Source organism: Adiantum capillus-veneris, chromosome 21, assembly GCF_014529385.1.
Source record: "Adiantum capillus-veneris isolate H3 chromosome 21, ASM1452938v2, whole genome shotgun sequence".
NCBI lineage: Eukaryota > Viridiplantae > Streptophyta > Polypodiopsida > Polypodiales > Pteridaceae > Adiantum > Adiantum capillus-veneris.
Window position 1 is genome coordinate 64,330,337 of NC_140951.1, and position 22,156 is coordinate 64,352,492.

At 45.7% G+C, this 22,156-nt stretch overlaps 1 protein-coding gene across 7 annotated transcripts in view; it reads left to right on the plus strand.

The window, feature by feature from the left end:
- LOC147431066 (uncharacterized) overlaps positions 1-22,156 on the plus strand; it is a 100,001-nt gene that overhangs the window by 30,960 nt on the left and 46,885 nt on the right. For 6 of the 7 annotated variants that reach the window (XM_086493728.1, XM_086493727.1, XM_086493722.1 and 3 more), the window contains exons 3-5: positions 1,686-1,850; positions 2,040-2,114; positions 2,191-2,262. In XM_086493728.1, the coding sequence (XP_086349854.1) occupies positions 1,686-1,850; positions 2,040-2,114; positions 2,191-2,262 (312 nt within the window). The remainder of the gene's footprint in view (positions 1-1,685; positions 1,851-2,039; positions 2,115-2,190; positions 2,263-22,156) is intronic. The other variant, XM_086493726.1, reaches the window with a different exon arrangement.

The window sequence follows — 22,156 nt, forward strand, 5'->3', positions numbered from 1 at the left end:
GGTGATACTATGCATATTTCAGACCGTCCATCATCACACATGGCTCCTATGTTATCGTTTTCTCAAGCTGCTAGTCGCTCGGATGCACCATAGGATGTAGACTGGGGACATTTGTTAGAGGTTAACACTTATTGTGGTGAATATGTGGAGCACAATCTTACTTACTTATCGAACATTGACAAGGAGGAATTTCTTGTTACCCATGTGGAAACTATGAAGAAACTATGAAGGCATTGCAGTCCTTTTTCTCTTTTCATGGAAGAGGTTTTATTTTGTTCCTTACTTTTCCTATCTCCTTGATAACTTCGATTAGGCAGTGGCTGTGTGCTGTTATGCAACATGAGTGGAAGAAATGCCTGCAGGTTCATGAGGTTTTTATGAACTTGATGCTACAGTCAGTTTCTCAGCGTTCATCAGTCCTAAACAAGCTACTTTGTTCTTTGGTAGGCAGCTGGTCCAAGTTGTACCTTGGAGACCAATGGCTGACTTCGAAAAGCTATCTAGGGAATGACCGATCTGGGAGGAGATTGAAGGTTGCCCTACTGTCTATTGGCTACGCTGGAGAGATGCCAATGCTGATCTGAAAGGTTTTGGTCCCTCCATGTGCAACTGCAACCAATAGGAATAGATTGTGTATGCTTTGGGACACAGCAATGAAGCACCACATTGAACATAATGTGGATGCTGTTATGCATGTTCAGACCCTTCATCCTCTCTAAACATGACGAAGATGCTATTATGCATGTTTTAGACCGGAAGACCTGGTTTGCTGATGGGAGATTTTAACATGACTGCGGATCCCTCTCAATCCAGGTCTAGACATGGTCTTATGGGGATGCCTGAAAATCATGATTGGGATGCATTTGCCTCAGTGGTTCTTAAAAAGGTTGGTTGCATACATGGGCAATGGTGTAAGCTTGTAAAGCACAGAATCAATAATCAAGTGCATAGCTCTGATTGATTGGCCATTCTAGTTTTATTGTAGAGCGTTCATATATGAGAGGCTCCCACTGATATTTTCTGCTTTTCTTGAGATGCACTAAGTGAGAAAATCTCTACCAACCTTAATTGCTACAAAGGTGCGTTTGTACGGTCCATCTTTTCATGTAAATAGGGCTGTTACGAGAGTAAGAAAGGCTCCATATCATGACTTTCGCAACGCTTATTCTAATCAGCCATTTGTGTAGGTTCTTTGTACAAATCTCTGCACATGGCATCTTTTTTGCATATGTAGCTGCTATTTCATATAATGCAAGACTTGGTTGCTCAAAGGCTTGAACCAAGCAAGAAAATTTCATGTGTGTTTATAAGGTGAGCAATACCATCATCAATATATCAAATGGCTGCAATGACGGAAACAGCTAAAATGTTTCTGAAAAGTTTGACCTCATCTCATCAAGAAAATTCCCAGTGTTCCACTCTTTTCTTTCAGTACTTCCTGAAACTTTGGAAATATTTGTGATTTTGGGCTGTTAGTCATATCTTCAGGAAGAAAACTCACATCTAGTGCATACAGTTTATGTCCAAATTTCACTCTTGTTCCTTTCAAATTGTTTCTCCATGAGAAAAAATCATTGAAAAGTACCTATTGTGGTTTTCTTTTAATGATAATAAGCTGTCATGTGATGTGCTAGTAGCGCTATGTAGTAATTGGGCATGTCATGATTTTACAAATGTCTCCACAGGAACCTGTCGAACACAGGAGTCTATGGACCCGTGCCAGATGAGATCAGCAACCTTAATCATCTCACGAATCTGGACTTGTGCAATATCAGGAACCCCAAACCCCCTTATAATCTTATTTCAGGCGACTTGTCTCCACTAGGATCTCTAACAAACCTCTTACACTTGTATGACTGTTGTTTCCTAGAAAATGTCACTGTTTGCAATAAGAATATGTCTGTTGCTTTGGTGTGTTATGTTAGTAGCTTTTTGTTTTTGTGTCTCTCTTATTTCCTTCTGTCTAAAGAAATATGTCATGCTCAGACATGTTTTGTGTATGTAATTTTATATTTAGCACAGCTAATTTTTATCTGTAGGAATTTAAGTTTCAACCACATTCAGTTGAACACCTTTCCTACTGCCATTTACAACCTGTCAAACCTTATCACTTTGTAAGTGCTTATAATCGGTTATGAAGTGTGGTGTATTTTTTACATTCTGTAAAATTCTCATTTTCCACATTCACAGGAAACTTGACAATAATGCTATTTCAGGATCCTTGCCTACAGAGCTTTCCCAATTGAAAAGCTTGATATATATGTAAGTTTCTCTTATGTGTATGTCACATTCACATACTTGCACGTACATATGTTGTATTTAGCTTTTCATGGATTGGTGCATGTGTGTTCTCTTTGTTGTGTGTGCGCATGTGCATGAGAGAGAGAGAGAGAGAGAGAGAGAGAGAGAGAGAGAGAGAGAGAGAGATATTTTAACGTCCATAAAAGGCCGAAATCGGCCTATGCGACAAATCAAAGTACATGAGGTGGGTGTCCTGTGTATCCGTAAAGGATAAAAGGTACAAAAGTAAAAGTGACTATCTTGTATAATGACTGGGCGAGGAGGGAGGTGGTACAAAGGGTGGGGGTGGAGCTCCAAAACTGAGAAAAAGATGCAATCCTATATGCTGGGGTAGATACAATTATGAAAATAAATGTTATCCTATCTATAGCTCCATCCAATACCATAATCATGGTGTAATACATAATGCATGGGTGGGTAGGGTGTGAACAATCCGGGTAAGATGGCGGCTGGATCTGCAAAAGCCCGGATGCATCTCTCCTTCAAAAATCTATAATAGTGCTCCTGGATCTCCTGAATCTCTCTCTGGTGTAGGTGAGGTGCCCTACGTCCATGGGTACGTGGGCGTCTGTGAGCTCAGACCACCTCAGCCTGCTGTAGAGTCACTCCTCTCTGGATGGTCGGTGGTGGTGGTGCTACTATGGTCCTCTGAAAAAAGTCTCTGAGCTGTGACTGGCGCTCGTCTCTCACAGTTGATGTTGCATGGAGGAGGGAGTCCCGATGGTGCTGTGCCTCTAGGAAGAAACGGACGAACTGTCGCTGGTCTCTGGACTCAAAAGTTTGATGTAGAGTGGGCTGATCTACAAACAAGGTCGGATATCTGCCTCTGATCTCCTCAAATGCTCTACATCTGCACATATAATGCTCTTCGCTCTCAATCTCTGCTGTGCAAAGTCTGCATATCCTCTCTGCGTTGGGGACGTGTGCTGCTCTCCCTGCCTCAATCTCTAGCTGGTGTGATGATACTCTGAGCTGTCCAATGGCGGCCCGTGCTCTATGTGGCATGTAGATATCCATGTATCTCGGTCTTTGGATGAACCCATCTGCTAGAATGGTCAAGAAGTGGTCTCTGTAGTACTGTCTCTTCCTGGGAAGAGGCTCTCTGGGTGTGATCCATGTCTCCATGATGTATAGCTTCTTCTCTTTGTGTGAGAGGCGTATATGAGGGGAGTCAGGATCATCCTGAAAAGGAGGCAAATCTGTGATGTCCAAGCCAAAAAACCAACACAGGGATTTTGGTTGCCAAGCCAAGATCAAGGGTTCTTGGACACTACAAGACCAAGGGCTCTTTCAGGGAAATCATACTCGTATGATTCTGTCAATGTTTCTATTTAGTGCATATTTTGTAGGTCATGTTGCAACACTTAATGCAAGTCAGGTATTTTCTCTTTTTTATGATAAGCTTGTTGTCTTGTCTCGATGGGCTTCCACTGTCTCGTGGACCCGACCTTGATCACAAGATAGAGTCTTTCCCGGTAGCCATCCCGTCTCTCGGCAACCTTATAGGTTCAACCCGAAAGAGAAGGACGAGATACCTAGGTAGCTACAAGCCTATCTTGTGAAAGGTTTTATTGAGCACTTAATGTAAGTCAGGCATTTCCTCTTTTTTATGATAAGCCTGTTGTCTTGTCTCGATGGGCTTCCACTGTCTCGTGGACCTGACCTTGATCACAAGATAGAGTCTTTTCTTGGTAGCCATCTTGTTTCTGGGCAACTTTATAGGTTCAGGCCCGAAACAGAAGGACGAGATACCTAGGTAGCTACAAGCCTATCTTGTGAACGGTTTTATTGAGCCTAGTAAATCCCCGTGGGGTGCTCGTCTTCTTCTCGCCAAAGAGAAGAATGGAGGGATGTGCTTTTGGACAGAGTACAAGGGTCTCAATAAGATCACAGTCAAGAATAAGTATCTGTTACCTCAAATGGATGACCTCATGGATTGACTCGTGGGTACGGGATACTTCACCAAGATCGATCTTGGGTCTGGTTATCATCAAATACGGATACACGTGCATGATGTCCCAAAACGCGACATGATATGTGGTAAAAACAAGGATCAAGCTGAGATAGGGTGGATGGATCCTACATTCTACCATGGTGCATGCACGAGAGTGAGGTGTGTGTGAGCAAACAAAATGACTCAAGCGAATTGCCCTTTGCTCTCCTTCACTCTACCAAACTTGACACATAACTTCAACACCCTCCCCTCAAAGATACAATCTTTGCACTTCCATGTCCTATATGCCTCATAGTTACCGGGGAACGCCCCCTAGCCCCCGTTCCGGCGTTCCGGGGGGCAGTTCCCTTCTCGAACGTTCCGAAACGTCTGACGTTTCGGGTGGCCAGTGCAAACCGGAACGGCCGTTCCGGAACGTTCCGGAAAGCCCCGGAACGTTCCGGAATTCCCTTGGAACGGCCAATGGCTACAAACAAATTTGGCAAAAATTGAAAAAATTGAAGTAAATGTTTGGGCTTCTTTTTGAAGTGTGCAAGGCCTCAAGGACTCATAAAATGCACCCCCTCCCCCTTTCTCTCCACAAGCTAATCCTCAAGGCTCAAGCTCTTTCCCTCTCACACTCTCAAGATCTCTCCCTCTCAAGACTCTCTTTCTCAAGGCTCAAGGCTTTAGGCCTTCAAGCTCTCTTCCTCTCCCTCCCACTCTCTCAAATCTCTCCCTCTCCCTCTCACTCTCTCGAGTCTCTCTCTCTCTCTCTCTCTCTCTCTCTCTCTCTCTCTCATCATCTAGTCATAGCAAGGTTGAATGGTCTTCAAAACGAGTTTTTTGTGAGTATTAAAGTCAAAGCACTCTAATACTCCTTGTATTTAAACACAAGGAGCTAAAAAATGCACTATTTGGGTGTTTTTTATTCCTCCCGTTCCGCGCCGTTCCTGTTCCGGACCCCTAGCCGTTCCCCCGTTCCGCGGGGATCCCGTCGCCGTTCCCGTTTCGCGTTCCGGGTAACTATGATATGCCTACTTTCCTAGTAGCATAGCCCGCACATGGTGCCCCAGATTCGTTTAGCCCGACAATGGCTAGCTCGAATCTTGACAAATGCATGTATACATGGGGTTTGGTACTTTACAGGATACACTGAAAGCACCAATTTGTTTCCAAAACCTGATTTTGTATTACACTACCAAGTGTGGATGGTGATCAAAAGTACCAAATTGAGATTGTGCATCCATACTTTCGGGCATTGCAACAACCAAAAAATTGTATTATGCATCCTATTGTTTGAGAATCCTTCGGTATCTTTAGGTACACCCACATCACCTCTTGGAGGTCACAAGGTTGTTGATGCTGATGCTGGTTAGCATCAAAGGTAGCCCTATCTTGGGTGCTCTTTATGCATTCCTTAGCAAATTTTTTGCATGTCGTGCAAGAAATCAAGACGGATTGCATCTTAACCCCCTTGATAATCGTAGTGATTGGTGGTTTCGGCTCATGATTGTACATAAACATGAACGGGCTATAACTTGTGGCAAAGTGCTTCATATTCAATCTGCGGTAGATAATGTTCCCATTCAGATTGACAGCGGGAGACATATGCATGTAACATATCCTTAATGGTTTGGTTGGGGCATTTAGTCTCTCCATTAGTCTCAGGCTGATCTGAAGATGACATGGCTAAGTGGGTCTCCAATTTTTGATAGACCATTTGCCAAAAATTGCTAGTGAACCTAGGATCAAGGTCATTAACAACCTCCTTTGGCAAACCATACAACTTATACAAGTGCTCCACAAAGAGCTGAGCTAACTCATGGCTCTTTATAGTGGTGTGGGTAGTAATAAAATGGGCCATTTTCGTCAGTCGATCAACAATGACCTAGATAGTATAATGACCACTATTTGGCAAGGGCAATCCAACTACAAAATCCATAGAAATGCTAGTCCATTTCTTATCGGGAATTTGCAGAGGATGTAAGAGCCCAACATGCTTTTGTCGTTCAACTTTGTTAAGCTGACATTGTGTGCATTTCCGCTTTTCGGCTCCCTTTCTTTGTAGCCAGTCGATAGGCGTCCAGATTGCCATTGCGTTTCGGGCTACGTAATCCCACTTGGGCTCATCGCAAAATCTCACCAACGTGAGAATATTTTTGGCAACGCCCTTTGAGAGAAAGAAGTCAAGCGAGATTTCAGTGAACGAAAGAACATTCACCTGCGAGATCCTACAAAGGGCATCGACCACCACATTGGTAGCGCCCTTACGATAGTGTATCTCAAAGTCGAATGAGCTCGACACACCTTCCTTTGTGGCCTCGAAGGTCAAGCTGATCACGAAGATATTTCAATGAATGGTGGTCAGCCCATTCCACGAAGTGGGCACCGTAGAGGTAATGACGCCAAATTTCTAAAGCTTGGATGATTGCCAACAATTCTTTCACCTGTGTGGAGTTACGGGTTTACTTGTCTGTGAGCTTGGGACTTTCGAATGCTATAGGTCTGCCATCTTGGTGGAGAGCAACACCCAAGGCATAATCCCTGGCATCCGTTTCGACCACAAAGGGCTTATTTGGATCCGCTCTTTGCAACATTAGTGCAGATGCAACTAGTTGCTTCAAAGACATTGATGGAGCTCATCGGTCCATGTGATAGATGGACTAACATTATGCTTATTACTTTTAAATCCCTTTAGCAAATGCGTAAAGGGTTCAACAATTTGGCGTAATCCTTAATGAATTTCCTGAAGAATCTGGTGAAACCTAGAAAAGATCTCACTCGCGGTATGGTTTGTAAAACGGGCCAGTGGAGGACCACTCCTACCTTTTCAGGTCAGTGCGAATGCCATCTACCAAGATGGCATGACCAAGATACAACAGCTCCGTGCGAAAGAATTCACACTTGGATTGCTTTGCATACAACTTCTCGTGTCTTAAAATACGTAAGACGAGGTGAAGGTGCTGCAAATGCTCCTCGACTGTTGGATTGTAAATAAGTATGTCGTCGAGGAACCCGACAACCCACTTTCCAAGATACGGATGAAAGAGTTATACCCTTTAGCAATATGATCCGACTTTATCTGTAATAAATATGATCCTTTATTAATACGTTCAGAAGTTTCATTACCTGGCATGTGCTCCTACCTGACTGTTGGTGATACCTCCATTGCTTGTAGCTTTGGTGGAAGCTCTAGTTGTTTTTTCTTTGGAAACCAGGTATTGTTTAATGGCTGCCAGTTCATGTTGTACTTTTGTCGACAGGTAGATGCCTACTGTTTAGTGATTGGGGTGGTGGAGAAGAAAAAGATTGAGTGTGAATTAAGAACGGTTAAAGAGCTGGATGAGATAGAAGGTGACAAAAAGATCTAGGGTGGACTGGGATTTTTTAATGAATTCTAATATATGAAACATGCATAAAATTGCAAAGAACACAAAGGGGAATGCAAATAATCAACAAGAGATGGCATGGTTGACAAGATTCATTGCAGGAGTGCATACATCCATCTAGACTGCCCGTTTCTTATCTTCTTGTGAAAAGTTGTATGTATAGACTAGGTCTCAATGCTCTGTCCTTTTCCCTCTTTATCTGATGAGAGGGCTAATAGATAGTCTCAATCCTAGTTGAGTCTTTTCATATGGTGGCCAAAAAGTACCGATCTCTTTAGAGCATTTCAATGTGTACCTTGTATCTCAGTTACGCCAACTAGTAATTCTAACCAATGTACTAAAGCCCTAAGATCTCCATCTAAGAAGAAAGAGCTAAGCTACTAACATCCTCCTATGCACATGACCTCTCTGTATATAAACACAATGTTGAAACATCAGACTCATACAAGAGATGCATACCTGGTGTGCAGAAGTATGCATCAAACGCAGACTCTTGCCATCCCTATCCAAACTCGCTTGCTGCAGTTTTCCAACCATCAAGACCTGGGCTTATCCATGACTCATGCAAAATGATCATCTACGAAAGATAGGAATTATGCTAATCATGCCATGAGATAGGTTGTTATGCTTGTGTCTTGGACCTTGTGGTGAAGCTATCTTCTGTAAAGATGATTACTTGAGAGATCATTTTGTTGCCCAACTGGCTTCAAGGCAATAGCATATCCTCTAGATCTCTGGCTTCGTAATTTTGTAACCCAATTGATTTCATTGCTTAGTTCAAAGAGGAGCATTAAGGGAACTTGAAGAGATGGTAGCCATTTGATGAATAAACCCATGAAGGCTGAACCTTACCGTCACGTGACACATCCAACCCTATGTGTCTGTGGACAAGCTACAGTATGACCAGGGCTCAGTTCAGTCAAGTCAGTCTAGAATAGGAAGTGATCTGGCACTTTTATGAGTCTATGAGTCTGTTCACAGACTGTGCATGTCCAGACACTTAGAGTAGATGCATATCCTCTGGTTGCACAAAAGCATGACCATCAGATTTCCATCAAAACCCATCAGGAGCATTTTTACAATGCATAGACCTATTTTCTCTATTTTTGACATTTTTCACTTATTATTTTTAAGTGACGTTTGTTGGGAACTAGGTAGGGCAAATTTGCTAAGTAAATATATACAGAAACCTAGCGCTAGCACTTTCTGGAAGAAGAGGTAGCACGAGCACCTTGCTCAATAGGCAACTTCTCAGCAGAACCCCATTAGAAGACCTAGCGTTTGCAAACTGCAACACCTAGCGTTTTTTGCATCAGATCAGCCAGCGTTTTTGCAATTGCAGATTCTTGGCGACACCAAGACCAACAGATCCTCTAGCGTTAGCAGATTCCTTCGCAGAACAGGATTCAGCCTAGCGTTTTTGGAGCAGAATACAGATGCAGCCCAGCGTTTTTGCATCAGCCTGATCCTCAGTCTTTTTGCAGATCTTCGCGACAGGACCATCAAGAACACTAGCGTTTTCAGTTTTCAGCACTCAGTACCCGCAGTAGAACCCCCAAACTTCGCAGATCTCACCTTCCCGCAGCAGATCCTCGCCGCACGGTCAGATCACGCGGAGTTCGCAGTTTCAGCCCGGGAAATGCAGATTTCAGCATCTGTGTTTTCATCGCGTCGGCGTCGCATCGTCGCCATTGACATTGTCACCGACATAGAGTCATAATTTAGTAGATAAAGATTCGCAGATTTCAGCGATTAGCATTCTCAGATTTCAGCCCGTCATCATCGTCGTCGACATCGTCGGCAAGTTCAATCATTGTAGAGATTTGTGCAATCATAAGTAGACTGCTCTCGCCATAGAGAGTGGGGCCTTTGGAGGAGGGTTTGACAACATTTTGGTGTCGTATTCTTCTCTCTCTATCTCTCAGTCTCATGTACCTTCATTCACAGTGTCCATTCTCTTTGTTTGTGTCCATTGCACTCTCTCACTAAAGGAACGGAAGGCTCTCCCTTCCGTAAGTAAAAGGAACCTTGAGCACAGTTCGGAGCACTCATCTTGAGCAAAGTTCAACATTCACTTCCGTTGCACCTTACATTGGTATTAGAGCTTTGACAGTGTTCTGTATCACTCAAGGAAAGAACCACAATTTTTTTTGCTTGTTGTGATTGCACGTAACCCAAGTCCACTTGGGCGTGGCGATTCCTATTCGTGTTTTTGAAGAGTGATAGGAAACCCAAGAAAGAAGGGCTTGTCCAACCTCCCCTTGTGCCTCTTTTCACTCATTGCGAGCGGACCGTGCACTTAGTGGCCGGCCAATCAACGTGAGGTGGGAAAAAGCAACCTTGGTGTGAGCACAAAGCGGCCAAGGGGTGCGCCCGCGGAAAAGAGCAGAACTCGCGTGAAGAGAAGATCCTTCTCTAACACAGATTGCAAGCTAAAGAAGAACCTCAAGAAGCTCAAGACCCTCAAGACCCTCAAGAACCCCAAGACCTAAGATCCACAAGAACCCAAGTTCCTCGTGAACTTAAGATCCCAAGAGTTCAGTGGATGGTCATCACTCGAAGCGGAATGGATACTTCGCTTGGAGGGGGTGAGCATGGGAGTGGCGAAGAAGAGTTTTCCTCACCAGGAGGTTTTTTCGACTCTTCCCCATCTACGCCAAAGATTGCACCCGATCCTATGGCAGCGTTCGACAAGATGATGATGGACATGAAGTTAGAACGCGAAGCAAGAAAAGCCGAAAGAACGGCCGAATTGGATCGTGAACACAAAGAAAGAAGAGCCGAATTGGATCGTGAGCACGAGCAAGGGCGCTTGGCGGCCGAACAGAGAGCCCAACAGATGCAAGAGTTGTTCCGATTCTTTTCTCGAGTTCAGGCACAGATGCAAGAAATTCGGGAAAAGGAGCCTCCCTCAGTCTCTTCTTCTCCAAAGCATGACACACAAGATTTTCATGATGATAAGCATGAAGAATTGCATGACAATGACAAGCATGTGATTTGGATGACAATCACAAGCATGATGATTTGCATGATCAAGATGTGATTTGTATGACCACGATGTGATTGTTCACAAGAATGATGGATTAGTTGATACTGTTTCTAGTGAAGCTAACCTCATTGCAGATTCGATCAATCACGAAGAATCGATCTTCGCTTTTGAGTCGAGGCTTAAAGAACCCCCTCACGAAGAACCGATCTTGGCTCTTGAGCCTAGGACCTAAGAACCCCCACAGGAAGTACTATGTGTTCGCATGATTAGTAAGCACGCATTGTTCGAGTGTTTCATTTGTGATCGTTTCCTTTATTTTAGTTAGCGTCTTTATGTGATCCCTTTTCATAGGCATGCCATATTGTACGTTGAGCACGATTCACTCATGAATGAGCACGGATGTATGCGGATGACTCATGAAAAGATGAAAAGTATGCATTCAAGGAATTCACATTCTATGTTTCTTCCTTGGCATGACACAGTCGTAGAAAGAGCACAAGAAAGATTGAGCATCAAGCACCGGCATTTCCATTGTGATTTGCCACAGTTGATTGATTTAGACCAGAAAGAAAAGATTCGATCTCATTGTTTGCATGTGATTGATGAAGGGTTTGGCACTCCGTCTCTATATTCATCTCCATTGCATGCACAATCTTTAGAGAAGACAAGAGCTTTTCCAGTCACTTTACATGGAATGGGTATGTTCATGTTTTTGTGTTGGAAGTGGTTTCATGAATTTTCATTCACGGAGATTCTTGAAGAAGATGGACCTACGTCCATAGACAAAGTTGAAGCATTGAAGGAGCCTCAGAAGACTTTGTGTCGCTTTCGACGCGGCCCAAAGAAGCAAGCGTTGCAAACCTTTATGAAGTTAAAGTATCGCATGACCCACACATCAAAGTGGGCCCGCGAAGAGTCCTTTCCAGGATTCCGGCAGTTGTTGGCGATCTCTCTCGACGTCATACAGTTCGGTATCAGTACCTCACTTTGAAAAGGAGGGGATGTCACGTGACATATCCAACCCTATGTGTCCGTGGACAAGCTACAGCATGACCAGGGTTCAATTCAGTCAAGTCAGTCTAGAATAAGAAGTGATCTAGCACTTTTGTGAGTCTGTTCGCAGACCGTGCATGTCCAGACACTTAGAGTAGATGCATATCCTCTGGTTGCACACAGCATGACCATCAGATTTCCATCAGAACCCATTAGGAGCATTTTAACAGTGCATAGACCTATTTTCCCTATTTTTGACATTTTTCTCTTATTATTTTTAAGTGACGTTTGTTGGGAACTAGGTAGGGCAAATTTGCTTAGTGAATATATATAGAAACCTAGCGCTAGCACTTTCTGGCAGAAGAGGCAGCACGAGCACCTTGCTCAACAGGCAACTTCTCAGCAGAACCCCATCAGAAGACCTATCGTTTGCAAACTGCAACACCTAGGGTTTTTTGCATCAGATCAGCCAACGTTTTTGCAATTGTAGATTCTTGGCGACAGCAAGACCAACAGATCCTCTAGCGTTAGCAGATTCCTTCGCAGAACAAGATTCAGCCTAGCGTTTTTGGAGCAGAATACAGATTCAGCCCAGCATTTCTGCATCAGCCTGATCCTCATTGTTTTTGCAGATCTTCGCGACAGGACCATCAAGAACACTAGCGTTTTCAGTTTTCAGTAGTCAGTGTAGAACCCCCGAACCACGCAGATCTCACCTTCCCGCAGCAGATCCTCGTTGCATGGTGAGATCCGCGGAGTTTATAGTTTCAGCCCGGAAAATGCAGATTTCAGCATCTGCGTTTTCATCGCGTCGTCGTCGCATCGTCGCCATCGACATCGTCACTGACATAGAGTCAGAATTCAGTAGATAAAGATTTGCAGATTTCAGCGATTAGCATTCTCAGATTTCAGCCCGTCTCGTCATCGTCATTATCATCGTCGACATCGTCGGCAAGTCCAAGCATTGTAGAGATTTGTGCAATCATAAGTAGACCGCTCTCGCCATAGAGAGTGGGGCCTTCGGAGGAGGGTTTGACAACATTCTGGTGTCGTATTCTTCTCTCTCTATCTCTCAGTCTCATGTACCTTCATTCACAGTGTCTATTCACTTTGTTTGTGTCCATTGCACTCTCTCACTAAAGGAACGGAAGGCTTTCCCTTCCGTAAGTAAAAGGAACCTTGAGCACAGTTCGGAGCACTCATCTTGAGCAAAGTTCAACATTCACTTCCGCTGCACCTTACATTTATGGCCATCTGTGCATGGCAGCATAGGCTGTGCGTGCTTAGTGAAACATGGTGTCCCATAACGCGTGTATAAACGAGATTGACTATGTGAGCACCGTTAATTCTTCACATAGTTACCAGGAACAGGAAACCGGAACGGGGAACGCGGAACGGCAACTGCCACAACATGCCATTCCTTGTTACGGATACTCACGTTTGAAACACAGAACGGGGATTGAAAACGGGGACTTAGAATGGGGACGGGGAATGGAGACTGAAAACGGCCATTCCCTGTTACTATGATTCTCCCATCATCAATGGTTCCTATGTACATTGAATCCATTGAGTTAGCTTCTAGCCAGAGGTGTTTCCATGCCTTCTATCTGCCATAGGGACCTCTGATGCGTCTATAGTGATACAAAAGTGCCCCTCATAAGCTTCCTATAGAAACTACTGGGCTTCTTCAAAATCCTTCAAAGTAAAGATGCTGCCCTTCAACCACTTCTAGGAGGTTACCCTTCAAATGCAAGATAAAAGTGGCCAAACGATTGAAGAAAATCATGATTTATCTCAATTTTTTAAAATTTAAAATTGGCTTTGGCAGTTTCTTCTTAATTATCATCAATGGATAGGCCCACACTTAGCTACATGCACTTTTGCACTGAGATCATCCATCATTTTTTCGAATCCAGTCCGAATGGCTTGTATTTGTAGTTTGACATATTTTGTTCATTGTACTTCTGCAATGAGATCTAACCAATGCCCGTGTGAGAAAGAAGAAAGAGCCTGACCATGTCTTACTTTTGTCATTAATGCTGCATCTGGTGTGCTATCCTGAGAGACAAAGAATAACATAAGTAGATTGTCAATTGTTGCCGAGTCAATTCATTGAGATAACAAGACAATTTTTTTTTGTCTTATCTCCTTTTTTTTTTTTTCCAATAAATATATCCTTCCTTTAGTTAATAAAAACTGCCCATAGGGCTACAAACCACCTCTACTAGAGAGGGCTACATCAAAAGCCTGGGGAGACTCTCCCAGCGAGTAAACAAAATATGTACAATGAGGCTAAATCACAAAATGGGAGGAGGAAAGAGCGACACAAGTGGCTGGTAGTGCCATTTGAGTTCAGAGTCAGAAGAAAGCCTCTTTGCGCTCCTGCATGCGATCGGAGCTGCCTTGAAGTCTCTCGAACTGACCCTTGCGAGTATGAATCAACTCCAGCCAAAAGTCACTAACACTCTCCGCCGGTGGGACATGGCGAGCTTGGAAGATGCGGAAGTAGCGGGCCCGCCAAATGAACCAGAGTGTCAGGCCACAGACAAGCTTCCAACACACCTCTCTCTCACTGCACCACTCCTAGGGGGTAAGCTCTGTGGCAGGCTGAAGTGTAGGTGGAGGATAGCTCAAGCTGGAGCGTGGGTCCTGTGAGGGTGGACCAGGCAGTAGCACCCCAAGTGTACTGCCGCGCTATGGAAAGAGCTGGCATCAGGCGAAGAACCCGCAACCAAACCTGCTTTGCCATGGGACTTTCCAAAGGATGGTCACAAGCTGCACAGGCTGCCGAAAAGCCACTATGTGCTAGCCAGCTCCCCATTGATGTAGCTCTGTGTGCAACTAGCCACTGGAACAAAGTGACTCGCCTCGACTGTCTAGAGTCCCACAACTGCTCCCAAAAGCTTGACAAGAACTCAGTTGTGAGACCCTCCTCCTGCCAATGAAGTGCTGCAGTAGGATGAGCCTCTCTCTATGCTGCCGTGTCGCCCTAGTTGAACAGTGTACTGAAAGAAAGGGATCCCAAGGTGGTCGGTTGAAGAGAAAGGTCTCTCCAAAACCACTCTCTAGGGTCCCACTGCACTTGTTCGAGAGGGCAACTTTCCCAAGCCCAGAGCCTCTAGTGGCCTGTCTCAACTCTCAAGATCTGCTGGGTCAGGATCTGTGACACAAGTCCTCCCACATATGCGCACTACTCCTATCCTCTGAGAACAACACTCTGCAACCTGTGGAGCCTCTATTGAGACTCTGTGTAGGCGACCCTCGCCCTGGATCTCAAAGAACATGGGGAGTATGGACTCGAAGCAAGCACGAACTGCGATGAGGACCTCCAATTGTGCGAAGGCCCCCATCCATCTGGGAGCTGCTGTCTCTAGAGGGGTGAGCCACTCACCTGGTAAAGCCTCTGTAATATTCTGGCACATGCTTTGCACCCCTCTCATGCCTCGTAGCTGGATTCTCTGTGCCTCCTCTGACAAACCCAAAAATTGAAGCCAATCGCCGAGAGTACGGGCTGGGCCCTCTACCATGGGACCCCAAGAAACATGAGGCCTACTACCAACCAGGTATCCTCTCTGAGTACGAACCATGGGGTTCCAAACAAGGGGCTGTCTCAAACACTCTTCGTGCAGGTGGGCTCGTGCTGCCCTACTCCTTAGTTGCTCCCAAGACCGAAGCAGGCTCGTGGCAAACCGATCCTCCAACCTCCTGCTCATACCAACTCTGCGTATCTCTGTGAAGATCCATGTGATGGAAGGGCTCCAAGGGCCTCCTGCATGAGGCACTCGAGCTTGAAGTCGGTGAAGCAACAACTCCTTCCAGGGCTCCTCCCCTGGAAGCAGTCCTCTAACAACAAACTTCCCAAGAAGGGCTCTGCTCTGCTGTGCTGGGTCAATGATCCCCAGCCCCCCTTGAGAACATGGTAGAGTGATGACCTGTCAGGCTACTGTCATGTCCCGCTCACAAGAGAGGGGATCTAGCCCAGATGCCGTCGGGATGGGTATCCAGTGTCTGGGCGGACGTAGTGTGAACTCGGCCAGTGTGGCCGGCCATTATTATAAAAGGGAGGCCAAGGCCTCATTTGCAGTTATCGACCCCACTGGTAGAGTGCTAGTGGTTAGCCCGCGAGGCTAGGAGTGCGCGAGGTCACCTCGAGGAGGTGAGGCCGGGTGGTATGGGACGCTCGGTCTTACAGGTGCACGCCTACGTCCTCGGACGTTGGTCCCAACACGAGGGAGCTGCCGGATGGTGGCTATGGTCGGGTGGTTCGTCCGACGTGTGTCTGTAGGCGGTCTGTGTGACCGGGAGATCCTATCTCCTCGTTCGTTTCATGGTATCAGAGCCGGCTTGGCAGCACGAAGGACCGTGTGCACACCTACGGAACGGTTCGGGTCGAAAAACCTCAATTTTGCATAATTTTTAGTGATTAAATTGCTGAAATTACTTATTTTTCTTCTCGAAAGCATGTTTGCAGGTAAACAATAGAGTTCGATTGCTGATTTTTGATAAAATTCAGCAATTCAATAGGTGGGAGTGCTGAAAATCAGAGGATTCTTACCGAATTTACTGGTTTTCAACGAAACTAATGTATTTTATCATTAATTTGCTGTTTTGGATTAAAATTCAGCATATCATATACTTTTACATCTCTCTGTAAGTCTCTCTGTGCGAAGCGCGCACACACACACACACACACACACACACACACACACACACACACACACACAGAGAGAGAGAGAGAGAGAGAGAGAGAGAGAGAGAGAGAGAGAGAGAGAGAGAGAGAGAGAGAGAGAGAGAGATTTTTTTACGTCCATAAGAGGCTGAAATCGACCTATGAGACAAATCAAAGTACATGGGGGTAAGTGTCCTCTGGATATCCTGTGAAGGATAAAAGGTACAAAGCAAAAAATAGCTATCCTGTGTAATGACTGGGAGAGAAGGGAGGTGGTACAAGGGTAGCGGGGGGTGTCACGAGGACGTGGCAGTTATTAACCATGTCACAGAGATGTGGCAACTGCTAACCTTGGTTGTTGGTTTCTTTCCAATGGGGTTTATTTTATTTATTTTGAGACCCTCTTTTTGAAGTAGCAAACGGTCGGACATTGTATGGCCAATGTGAACGGTAGATTCACCCGCAGACGGGAAGTGGTCGGCATTGGAATTCGTATGGTAAGAGGATGTCTAGGCTCAGAGCAAGATCATATAGGTCCCCCCCGTCGCACTTAGCAAGTTGGTGGATAGTAGGAAGTGAACTCAATTAAGGCGTAAAGTCAAGGTGGGACTACCAACAAAAAGTATCCGACAGTTGGGCCACATTGCATTTTTGGATGCGGTCCCAATGAGGATAGATGGTCAGGAGACCAGTGGGAGCCCAACGGAAGCATCTCCTAAAATTTAGGGAACTGCTATTTTGGGCCACGAAATGTGTTCGCGTCATTACCTTCGGTATGACTAGGGGAACAATTTACAACTCTGCCGCGAAGTCAACTGACGCACGAGTTGAGATATTTTTAGCAGGGAAAGCCCAAACTCGGAAACTGGGCGACGTGTCAGCTTGTGAGCGATTCTGCCACTTTGGGAGGCAAAAACGAGCTGCATATCATCAAAGGGGGCGCCATTTTCAGCCACAGGCGGATTGTAACAGGTACAGAAGCTATGGAATGCTTACCTTGCCCTTTATGCACAGTATGGTGACGGGAGTGATGCCCCGCACGCTACATACTGCTCTCTTTCTCCCCTACGTACAGTTATGTGATGCCCCACAAGAGGGCTACTCATTTGACTGATGTACAGTTGTGTGGGTTCATGCTTTTGTGCTGAGGCAAGAGCCTCCTTGAGCAGGAACAGGGGTAGCTAACTGCTGCTCCAAAGCAGGCACTGGTGAGGGTCATAACCTCACCGTACAGGTGCAAAATCAGCGCTGTGTATGCGCTGTAATTTGACTGTTTTACAGCCATACGGACGCCAGGATCATTGGGAATCGTGCCCCACTGGCAAAGGACAGTTAGGGGACTGTTTGGGGCTGAAAACAGGGCAAAAACCAATAAATACAGCGTGCTGAATTTACTGTTTTTGGACAGGAATCAGAGGGTATACGACAATGCAAGCGAGTTCCAGCAGGGGAATTGGTTTTGCGCAAGTTTTGGGGCTGTTATGTTGCCGAAATTTGGCCAAATCAAATGGTATCTAGGTGGATACACGTGAAGGATTCCCAGGACCTTACCTTGCAATTTACCCTCCTAAAGAATAAAGAAATACCGAAAGGGGCGCCAATTTTGGGGCCTACAGGTTGTCGGCGTCTGCTCGGAGCATTCTAGCTTCCGAGCCGTGTGTGAGTTGAAGTGTTAACTCCCGTCGCAGGTTCTCTTTGCAAAGTGCTCTGTGTGTGTGTATAAAGTAAAGAATTTCGGGTGAAAGCCAACGCCTACCGCCCTACGGGCCGGTTTCATGGTTCCGTTGCCGGGACAGCAATCACTTTTTCCTCAAAGAGTGAGCCTGGATTGTTCAGGGTAAAGACACACATTGCAAGAACGCGGGGATTACACTATGACCGACAAGGGGAAGGGAATTATGGAAGAGGGTTCCTCTCCAAAGGACAGGCAGGAGATTCCTATGGTTTTTGAGATTGGCGAGAGCTCACGGCCACGTCAGTCTGTACCTCCTGTCAACGTGAATGTCCCTCCAGTAGTACATGGCTTTATGACAGGGCAACTTGAGGATGATGCGTTTAAGACTCAGTTAGTTGCCGCGGTGAATGTCTTTTCGCAGCTGGTGCAGAATCCGAGGTTGATGGAATTCTTACAAGCGCCACCAGTGCAACAGCAAAATAGGCAACCTACGCCGCGTACGGAGCTTGTTGAAGCTCAAGCCCAGATACTTCATGAGGCGCAGGAGGAAAGGGAACACTCGTATGTTGCGGAGTCGGGGGCTCCAAAGCAGGTTCCTCCCGTGCTTGAACAGGTGGCTAGAACGCCTATTCCACAGGTTATGCCGGTTCAGCCCGCCACCTTTCAGAGCCAGCATGCTGTCTTGAATGGACAGGGAGCTGGATACCAGGCTATGCACTCAGTTTTTCCACCACCCACGGTACATCCTGGGTATTTCGGGGGTGGATCAGTGTTCCAAAGTATGGCTGGTTATGCGTCTGGAAGTCAGCCGTACATGCCAGGAACAGTGTTCGGGGGTATGCAAGGCATCATGCCAAACCCCATGTATGGTACTATCGACATGCAGCAAGGTTTCCACGGCAACCAGGGCCAGTTTGGGGTGCCACAGGGTCATTTTGGCATGGCTGGTTTTTCTGGACAGCAGCCAGATATCGCACCTCTGACGCAAAATGTGAATGGCCAACACGTGCCGATCATGCCTAGTACAGTGCCCATGTTGCAGACCATTCCGTATGACAACTTGGGGGCACTAGAGAAGCCGAAGGCTTACAAAGAAGGTGGTGCAGCAGTAAAGTTCAGTACCTTCATTGGTTTCGAGGACAAGACAAAGGCACTCACTTTCCTCCAGCAGTTTGATACAGCTTATGCGGGAGGGAATTTTACAGAGGCCTCGAAGGTTAGGAAAGCTGCCACTTTCTTAAAGGACAATGCGCTGACATGGTGGACGACATTGTTAATGCAAGGACAGGCACCCGCCACTTGGGTTTACTTCAAGCAAATGTTTGCATCTGCTTGGCTATCAAATGAATTTGAAGCCGATGTCTTGACAGATTGGCACCAGCTTACGGCAGCTTCGTGCAAGAGCTTGCTGGAGTACAATAGGAGGTTTTGTAAAGCATTACTCTCAGTGACCTCCTACAGATTTGTGCCACTGACAGAGCAGATAGAGAAGTATTGTTGTGGGTTGCCTAAAGGGCTTCGCGATTACTGTACAAAGAATAGAGTGGCTACCCTTACTCAGCTTATGGAAGTTGCGAACACTGGTCTTGCCCTGTTGAAAGGAGAGGACAGTGGATTTCCGAGCAGTGATAAAGGAGGGCAGCAAAAGAAAAATTCAGCGAAGAAGCCCTTTGTGAAGACGGCTCCTGATGCGTCACAGGGGTCAGAAAAGGCCACCAAGGACAAGGATTCAGCTGGGACTTCTGGAGCGCAGGCAAAGAAACAGAAAAGGAAGCCTTTTGTGCGCAAGTCGCTCGAGGAAAAGAAGGTCCTAATGGCTGAGAACAAATGCTTTATATGCGAGCAGCCTGGTCACTTTTCTATCAATTGTCCACAAAGGAAAAGGCCAGCTGACTCAGAGGATAAAGAAGACCAGAAAGGCAAGAAGCCTAAACCCACGGCAGGTTTAGTGCCAGACATGGTGGGTGACAGGCCCAGCACAGATGCCACTGAGTTATGCAGGGCATGGGGTAAAGTTAGGGATTAGACGGCACTCATCTTCTTTGATCCAGGTGCCAAAGCCAACTTTATCTCACCAGAGTTAGCTATGAAGCTCGGCATCAAAGCTGAAGAGATGGGGTACACCGCAGAGGCAGGGTTGGCATGTCCTGGCCACTCAGAGTGTGTTACTCCCATCATTGGAAAACTGCGTCTGCATATTCAGTCGTATGTGGACACTGAAGAGTTTTACATCATGCCGCTGGAAGGTTGTGACGCCTTGTTGGGGATCCCGTGGATGTTCCGAGTGCATGGAGTCTTGGATGCCTACAACAAAAAGATCACTGTACAGCATAGGGGCAAAACTCACATCTTGGATGTAAAGCTTAAAGGAGAGTCAGTCCCTATTGTATCTGCTTCTGCTATCACTTCTGTAATAAAGAATCATCTTTCTGTGTACTTGATTTTTGCACGTGATGTCTCAGATAGGGATCAGTCAAATTTATCTGTGTTAGATAAAGAAAGGTCAGCATTTTTGCAAAAGTTTAGTGACTGTTTTTCTGATTCATTACCGTCGCAATTACCGCCAGAGAGACCTGAGGACCATCGGATAGATTTGGTGCCAGGGTGTAGCCCACCAAATAGACCTCCCTACAGGGTTAGTGCGGCGCAGCAGAAAGAGATTATGGGCCAGGTTGAGGAGTTATTAGAGAAGGGGCTGATTCAGCCTAGTTCTTCACCCTTTTGCTCCCCAGTGCTCCTAGTGCAGAAGAAGGATGGCTCATGGCGCATGTGTATTGATTACCGTGCGTTGAATAAGAATACCATCAAGAATAGGTTTCCTATTCCTCGCATTGATGATATTCTCGATCGTTTAGAGGGTGCTGCAATTTTCAGCAGGATAGACCTGAAGAGTGGGTACCATCAGATTCGTATAAGCCCAGAGGATGTGCACAAGACTGCGTTTAGAACGACATTTGGTCTTTATGAGTTTCTAGTGATGCCGTTTGGGCTAACAAATGCTCCTGCCACGTTCAACAGAATGATGGACCGGATTTTCCGCTCGCATCAACAGTTTGTTGGAACATTCTTCGATGACATGATTGTGTATTCGAAGAATGAAGAGGAGCATAGGCGTCACTTGACCATTGTGTTCGAAGAGCTGCGCAGTCACAGGTTATTTGTCAATCCTAAGAAAAGTGAATTCTTCCTTGAAGAGATCCACTTTCTGGGCCACATAGTCTCAAAGGATGGTGTTAGAATGGATCCCGCAAAGGTCGAAGCTATCAAGACATGGCCAGACTTGAAGACTGTGCACGATGTCAGAAGCTTCTTGGGATTGTGTTCCTGCTATAGAAGGTTTATCAGAAATTTTGCAGAGATAGCATCGCCTCTTCACGCATTGCAAAAGAAAGAGGTCACTTTCAGATGGACCCAAAAAGAGATTTCAGCTTTTAGTCTCTTAAAGGAAAAGTTGACTTCAGATCCAGTTATTGTTTTGCCAGATCTCAGGAAGTCATTTGTGGTCCAATGTGACGCGTGTGGCAGTAGCATCGGAGCAGTGCTAATGCAAGATGGACGGGTAGTAGCATATGAAAGCCGAATTTTGCAAGGGCCAGAGAGGACTATGCAAGTCTATGAGAAAGAACTCTTGGCCGTGATTCATGCGCTTTCTAGCTGGAAGCACTACCTCTTAGGTGCTGATTTTGTTGTCCAAACAGATCATCAGACCTTGCGATACTTCTTGACACAGTCAAAGTTATCCGAAAAGCATATGCGATGGGCAAACATTCTTTCCATGTTCCACTTCCAGATTATGCATGTGGAAGGCAAGAAGAATGTTGTGGCTGATGCGTTATCAAGAAAGCCACAAATTTCAGCTGTGTCAATTCCTTATCATCATGAGTTAGATGACATGAAGGAACAGTATACTGCTGATGAAGATTTTGCAAGGATCTTTGAACAGTTACAAGAGGGGCAACATCACGAGCACTACCTCCTCAGAGACGGTTTTATGATGATGCATGGCAGACTTTGTGTCACTAGGCCACTGCGACATAAGGTCATGGAAGAGAGTCATGTCCCACCATATGCAGGGCATCGTGGCATTGATGCGACAGTTAAGGCGGTAGAGACGTTCTTCTATTGGCCTACCTTGAGGAGAGATGTGGATGCCTTTGTGCGAGCATGCATAGTTTGCCAAAAGGTCAAGTTTGACAGGCAAAAG